This window comes from Triticum aestivum, chromosome 3D (assembly GCF_018294505.1).
Source record: "Triticum aestivum cultivar Chinese Spring chromosome 3D, IWGSC CS RefSeq v2.1, whole genome shotgun sequence".
NCBI lineage: Eukaryota > Viridiplantae > Streptophyta > Magnoliopsida > Poales > Poaceae > Triticum > Triticum aestivum.
In genome coordinates, this window is record NC_057802.1 from 610042458 (window position 1) to 610050020 (window position 7563).

At 44.1% G+C, this 7563-nt stretch overlaps 1 protein-coding gene across 1 annotated transcript; it reads left to right on the top strand.

The window, feature by feature from the left end:
- Window positions 1-2049: 2049 nt before the first annotated feature.
- On the top strand, window positions 2050-5992 carry LOC123080949 (wall-associated receptor kinase-like 3). Its single transcript, XM_044503898.1, has 4 exons — window positions 2050-3265; window positions 3369-3905; window positions 4373-4522; window positions 4595-5992. Exons 1-4 carry the CDS (start codon window positions 2371-2373, stop codon window positions 5785-5787), a joined length of 2775 nt encoding a protein of 924 aa, XP_044359833.1. The 5' UTR covers window positions 2050-2370; the 3' UTR covers window positions 5788-5992.
- The last annotated feature ends 1571 nt before the right edge of the window (window positions 5993-7563 follow it).

Sequence of the window (7563 nt, forward strand, 5' to 3'; positions counted from 1 at the left end):
GTCCGCCGCTCGTCCTCCTTGCTCTCTCGGAGGACAACTGCCATGGCCTAGGCGGCCTCTGCCTCCCGGTCCTCGTCGCGGACGACGATGGGCGGCGGCGGCGAGCTACGCGTGATTCACGGACGTTGTGTCACCTGGCCTTCTCGTGCTCGAAGGCGAATCAACGCGCCCAATAGGATGAGTCGACGTTGTACGTGGAGTCGCTGCGCTGCTCCGGCGTCAGCAGCACCCGCCGGCGCCACATCTCCTTCGCGTGCGCTCGTGCCGACCGCGGCGCCGCCGACACTGGGATCCTTTCCGGATCCAAATGCCAATCGTTCGGCAGGGTGACGTCGGGGTAGGGGAGAGGGACGTGGTGCTGCCAGTGCCACTCCGCCTGGTGCACTGGCACGTTCACGCGCTGCCTCGGCCGGCGAGAAGGCGCCGGCGAAGGTGGGCCGAGGCGGGGAAGAGGGGTTGCAGGGGCCTTGCCCTTGGCTTAGCGGTTGCTGTTAGTGTTGCATGAGAAGAACACCTCGCTGTGGTGGCTAGGGTTGCCGCCGACGGGGAGCAGACGGTGGCGAGATGGGGACAGGTGGCTTTCTGGAAGCGGATGAGGACTCCCCCCCCCCCCCCCCGCATGCTCGGCTTAAAAAAGGCTGACCGCCGTCGTTGACGCATGGGCCCGAGGTCATAAATTAAGCTGACCACACTGGGCGCGGGTAGTTGGACGGACGCCACTTGGGGACGCCGCCATAGTATTAAACTCGGTACCGCTTAATGTCCATTTTAGGAGATCCCTAGTAGAAGAACATTGGGATACTTGTTTGCAACTGGTCCGTAGGTTGATGGACGTTCAACTATCAGATCAAGCTCATACAATTCGCTGGAAGTTAGCTTCGAGGGGAGCCTTCTCAGTGAATTCTATGTATCTGGACTTAATTGGTACCGGGCCATTGTCGAGGTCATTGCACTTTTGGAAGATTAAAGTTCCACTTTGAATTAAAAAATTTATATGGTTCGTTAACAAAGGAGTTATTCTCACCAAAGATAATCTGAAAAAAAGGAACTGGGTAGGTAATTTTAGATGCTGCTTTTGTGATCAAAATGAATCTTAAACACCTCTTTCTTAAATGTCCACTTGCGAAATTATTATTGCAATCGATACATATTGATTTTAACATACATCCTCCAATGAGCATAAACACGTTATTTGGGACGTGGCTTAATGGAGTGGAGAGTCACATAGCCAAACATATTTGGACAGGGATATGTGCTTTATTTTGAGCTATATGGAATTACTATGAATGATTTGATTTTTAATGGAGCAAATTTCACTAATTTTTTGCAGATTATTTATAAAGCTACAACTTGGATCCGTATGTAGTCGTTACTCACTCATGCGGGCTTCAGGGAGCTTTTGGCCATTAGATGCAACCGTTAGGAGATGGTAGCATGGGCTATCTTCAATCGATTTGGATGGCGAGCTAATAATAGGCTAGGTGTGTAGGCATCGTAGTCTATTTCTTATCATCGAATATGGCACTTTTCCGTTTGTGTTTTGTTTTAAGGTCGGACTATGAGCTTTGCGGGACCTTGAGACTTTGTTACGCTTTTATTTAATAATATGGCTGCATCTATCGATTGAAGCAGAGGCCGGAGGTTATCCTCCTTAAAAAAAAGGTATCAGTGGAGCTGGAGACCGAAGATGTCATTCCCAACCAGTTGAATTTCTTGTGAGGTTCGCCACTTACATGATGCAAGTCTGCATGTTCATTTGTTTTCTCTCTTTTTGCAGAGCAAACCTTTGGAAACCCACAAAATCCGCACATGAAATGTGTAACGTGGTTTTGTTAGGAATGGGCATAGACTGGCCCTGGACCGACTTGCTGAGTTCTTCCTGCGGCACGCAGTACGAGGTCATGGTCATCTTCTTCACATTGTATTGAGCACACCACTGCCAGATCCACATGGGCATGTACAGACGGTCCTAATCATCGGCTTTCACATGCCATCAAGGAACACCACATCCCCATCCACACGAATCCTCTTCCAGTCTTCCTTGGGTCAACTGTAAGCCCCTTTAGTGGACCGACCTGCTAAGGTCATGGTCCTGGTCTTCTCCTTCACATCCCATCAAGGTACACCACTGCCACATCCACATCCACATCCACATGGGCAGCATGATTGATCATCTGCTTTCACATGCCATCCAAGCACACAGCATCCAAATCCACATTCACACGAATCCTCTTCCGGTCATCCTTGGGTCAACTGTAAGTTTGTAACCATTGCTATATATATGCAGCAAAGGATACCTAGAAGAGAAGGCACCGCTGCCTGACCTGAATTTTTCTAGTGCAGGGTGTAGTGTAGAACTCTAGATTGATCATGGAAATCTTCCCGTTGATGCTTTCTCTATTGGTGCTCGGGTCACTGGGAAAGCTAACAACTCTGGCATCCGGAGTTGTAACAGGCCAGCAGAACCCAGAGGGGAACTGGGCGCAACCATCCCGTGCCGGTGGCACGCTCCATGGCTGCCCGACGAGCTGCGGCAGTGTCAGCTTCGGCTATCCCTTTGGCATCGGATCCAGGTGCTCCCGTGGACCTGACTTCAACCTCATTTGCAACAACACCAGTCAGCCCCCCAGGCTCTTCTTGTGCGACGGCATCACCGAGGTGATCGAATCTGCAGATTATCCTCTTTTCAGTTCAAACTTTATCTATGCCTTCTTCTCGCATACCATCGCCATGAAATCTGGTGTCAGTGTCTACAACTTGTCTTTGAAACCGCCGGGGAGGTCCTTCCATCTTTCTGACATTGCTCTAAACATCACCGGCTGCGACCTGGATGTGTACTCTGTCAGAGAGGATGGCGTCCAGTTCATATGTGGAACTGTGTGCCCGAACCCAGAAATGACAGAGATGGTGGCTATGAAAAAATGTAATGGCTTTGGATGCTGCCGTGTTGACGTGGAAAGCTATGCCAGCACTTATCAGTTCAAATTAGACCACAACAGAAAAAACAGCAGCACGAGCTCTAATCAGACCTCTCAGTTCTGGGATAAAATTAGGGTAAGTAGTGCTCATGTCTTACAGCTCACATGGAAAATTCAGGATCAACCCACCTGTGCTGCGTGTGTCAGCGAGCATGCCGAGTGCAGCCACAGCGATCCACAAGATGTATACGGTGCACCGACAACAACAAGTGGCTACTACTGCACCTGCCATGACGGCTATTCAGGCAACCCCTACATTCTACATGGCTGCTCCAGCAATGATAAAGGTAACTTTTGTTTCCCTTCCACCTAATGAAGTGACCAGCGCACAGCTGCTGTTAGGCATTTTGTGCATCGTTACATATGCTAACTCTTTACTGATCAATTTAGGGTATAATCCAATTCCGAGCAGGGCTAACTGTACCCGCTGGTGTGGTAAAATTAATGTGGAATTCCCATTCGGCCTCGAAGAGGGTTGCTTTGCCAGGGATGAGTTTCACCTCCACTGCACAAATATGACATCATCGGCTGCCTTGTTCACGCGGGAGAAGCAACAGGTCATTCCCTTTCAAATAAAAAAGAAGGAACAGGTCATTGACATAAATGTCAACGAAGGGACCTTCAATGTCACCGTTGCTGCTCATCTAAGTGTCTACAATGGGACCTTCCGCCCCTACTCTATTCCCCTGCCTCCATGGCTTCAACAGGATCAACAGAGTCATATTTGGGCATATGGGTATTTTTTATTTTATAAATTCGTGGCTGCTCATCTAAGTTGCGCAGAGGCCCAACAGAATAGGTCTGGATATGCTTGTGTGAGTACCTACAGCAAGTGTGTGGAAGTAAGCGATGAAGCGATGACTAGTTACCGCTGCAGATGCTTTGATGGCTTCCAAGGAAATCCGTACATCCAAAATGGTTGTCAAGGTACTCCCTCCCTCCCTCTCTCTAGGTTACAAATGATACTTGACCCCTATAGTTGCAGAAAAATGTACTGTTAGCTACTCCCTCCGTCCCGTAATATAAGAGGGTTTCTGACACTAGTGTCTTATAACTTCCCACAAGAAAGTTGTACATATGTATTAAACGGCATGTTTTATGAAAGTAACTGCATGTTACTATTAGATAATGATTTTTGCGCCACTTCTAATATCATTTTTGCGCCACTTCTAAATATATAAATCAAACATGGGCAATATCAAATTTCAGATTGTAGATTAGTCATGACATATATTTTCGTTGTACATAATTATTTCTGTTAGAGACAACGTACTTTTTCTGAAATATATATTACAATGTTACTATTGAGACCATGGCGACGTCCTAAATTAACTGTAAATCAGAGGGACGTATATATTTTTCAACGCATCTTATTAAGATTTGTTAATTTTCAGACATTGATGAATGCCTTCAACCGAACAAATGTAAAGGGATCTGCCATAATACCAATGGAAGCTTCAGTTGTACTGCCTGTCCTCACAAGACTGAGTATGATCCGTTAAAAATGCAGTGTACTAAGATAAAACAAGAGCCTCTGCTCTTAGGTAAGACTATATTATTGTTACATTTATGGTAGAAAGCACAAAACAGCAAACTTAAGAGCATAATGTCTGCAGGTATAATTATTGGGCTGTCCTGTGGTTTCGGCGTTCTACTTCTGAGCTTCAGTGCAGTACTTTTCACTCGTAGGTGGAAAAAGATTGTTCAGAAGCAACTAAGGACGAACTACTTCCGAAAGAACCAAGGTCTTCTCCTAGAAACATTGATATCATCTGATGAAACTGCAAATGAGAATACAAAGATTTTCTCGTTACAAGAGCTAGAGAAGGCAACAAACAACTTTGATCCTACACGTATCATCGGACGTGGGGGGCATGGCATGGTTTACAAAGGCATATTGTCTGATCAGCGTGTCGTTGCAGTAAAAAAGTCCAAGGTCATTGAGCAATCTGAGATCAGTCAATTCATCAATGAGGTTGCAGTCCTCACTCAGATAAAGCACAGAAATATTGTGAAGCTCTTTGGATGTTGTCTCGAAACTGAGGTTCCACTGCTGGTGTATGATTATGTATCCAGTGGCTCACTGTCAGAAGTTCTTCATGCAGATGAAAGTGATGGTTTTTCTTTGTCTTGGGGTGATTACTTAAGGATTGCTCTCGAAACAGCAGGAGCTTTATCTTATCTCCACTCTTCAGCTTCAATATCAATCTTCCACCGTGACGTGAAATCCTCAAATATACTATTGGATGTGAACTACACGGCTAAAGTTTCAGACTTTGGCGCTTCAAGATTGGTTCCAATTGATCAAACACACATCGTTACAAATGTGCAAGGTACATTTGGTTACTTAGATCCAGAGTATTTCCGTACCAGGCATCTGAACGGAAAGAGCGACGTCTACAGCTTTGGTGTGGTACTAGTGGAGTTGCTTCTGAAAATGAAGCCTGTCTTTACAAGTGAATCAGGCACAATCAAGAGCTTGACAAACTATTTTCTTGAGGAGTTCAATGAGGGAAGAATCACAGGCATTGTTAACTCCCAGGTCCTTGAGGAAGCAACCGAGGAAGAGATCAACAGTATCGCCTCTCTTGCAGAACGGTGCTTGAGGCTGTGTGGTGAAGACAGACCCACAATGAAAGAGGTGGAGACAGAGCTACAGACTCTACGAGCAAATCGTGTGACCTTATGTCAAGAAGATCCAAGAAACGAAGAACAGATGCAACCAAGGTTGCCAACTCGGCCAGGAGACAGCCAAAGGCGATATAGCTTGGAGATAGAGTTCATGTCATCTGCTAGCCTGCCACGCTAGATGAGTCTGTTGAGTTCATAATAATGGATACTTTGTTTTCTCTTTTTGTGAACTAATGCTAGGTTTCGTATTATGTGATAATTTGATTGGTATTGTAATAACTCAGTTGTGTCCAGATAATTTCAGGCACTATGATTAAATCAGTTTCAAGTTTGGAATTATATATGCTAGTTTATACATGTAATCCTTATTTTTATTACGCTGAGATATGGAGTGAACTGGCTTATGTGTTGTGTCGATCAGATGTGGTACATTTTGTTGATGAGCATAATCAAACAACAATAATTTTGGGTTACACCTTGCTAAACAAAACTGACCGATCTATCTACCTATCCCTGTTAGGCCTCATCGATCTTCTTCATTTTCCACCGCCGCCATCAGCTGCTCCCCTATGCGTGCGTGGGCAAGACTTCGCCGCCAGCTTCCACGCGTGCTCTCACGGTTTCACCAGGCTTCCACGTCCTCAAGGACGTGCCCGTCCCTCTGTAGGTAAGATCGAACAGCAAAAAAGACACCCGTGGAAGGCCTGGACCTATTAATCCATCGTGCCGAGCTGAATACGACATGGGCTCATTATATAAGTATATATGTAGTATTTTAATATCCATCGTGCACGTTCATATATATATATATATATATATATATATATTCAAGCTTAAATAGTAAAATAAACAGGTATTTTTGACGGAGCTACGTGGGCTTACGCCGGCCTGATAATAAACAGGTTTTGTGGAAGATATAAGGAAATATTCACTGCACACACTGTCCCCCTCCTGGTCCACTTATCCCATGCTCTCATGCCAACCCCCCAGCAACCAACCACAACATCATCATTAACTGGTGAACCACATGCGTGCAGATTTTGTTGACCCCAGAGTTTTGAATGATGCAACACATCTAATATTTAGTTTGTCCCAAGTTTTTGAAATGCTATATTATTGAACTTTAAAAATATCCTTCACAAGTTTATTTTTTTGTACCAGTTTTAAGACTATAATATCGTTTTAACTTTAAAAATAATTTATGTTTAATGCATTTAAATAATTTCCAAGATTTAGTAAATGTGAAATCAAATATATTTCCATGAAGTTATGTGCCTTTTATAAACTAAGAATCTCGTCATGGGATAATTAAAGTAAATTCCGGATTTCATGATTGTTAAGATTTCAAATAAAAAAAGAATGAGAATGCCAATATTGTAATTCTTGGAAAATCAATGGTACAAATTATGTGAAATTATGTCGTTCTATTTTTTATTTCTAGTGAAAACGCGAGAACCCAATGATATAATCCTACAAAGTTTACTAATCTCAGGACTTCTTTTGCTATAAAAGATTATTTTAGTATTGACGTTGCCTGCTGATTTATCGGTGCAGCTGTATGTAGCCGTTTATCTTCATGGTCCAACAAAGATAAATTAACACTAATTACATTACATACTGTCGTTTGGTTTCATTTATTAAACCGTGGCATATCTGTGAGCTCCAACACATTCATTACGTAGTAACTACCTGACATCCTTTATTTGCCAACACACCTGAATTAATCATGTGTGGACACAAAATCAATGCATATTTACTTCCAGCATAGCATTAGCAATTCAAAAATCATGTCCTGCGTTGTACCCATTAACTCACTTTTACTTCTCTACAAATGTATTGGTTCAATAGGGAAACAAAAATTGACTTCAATCCGCATCCCAATGGACATCGATTGTGGTTCAGATTACAGGGAGGTGTGTCTCCATGTGCTCCTCGTCCGCATCCGTAAATGTCA

Excerpts from the sequence above, each read along its gene's own strand:
- LOC123080949 (XM_044503898.1), top strand. The coding sequence starts at position 2,371 with ATGGAAATCTTCCCGTTGATGCTTTCTCTATTGGTGCTCGGGTCACTG. Across the intron at positions 3,266-3,368 it reads CTGCTCCAGCAATGATAAAG|GGTATAATCCAATTCCGAGC; the intron begins GTAACTTTTGTT and ends TGATCAATTTAG. Across the intron at positions 3,906-4,372 it reads CATCCAAAATGGTTGTCAAG|ACATTGATGAATGCCTTCAA; the intron begins GTACTCCCTCCC and ends GTTAATTTTCAG.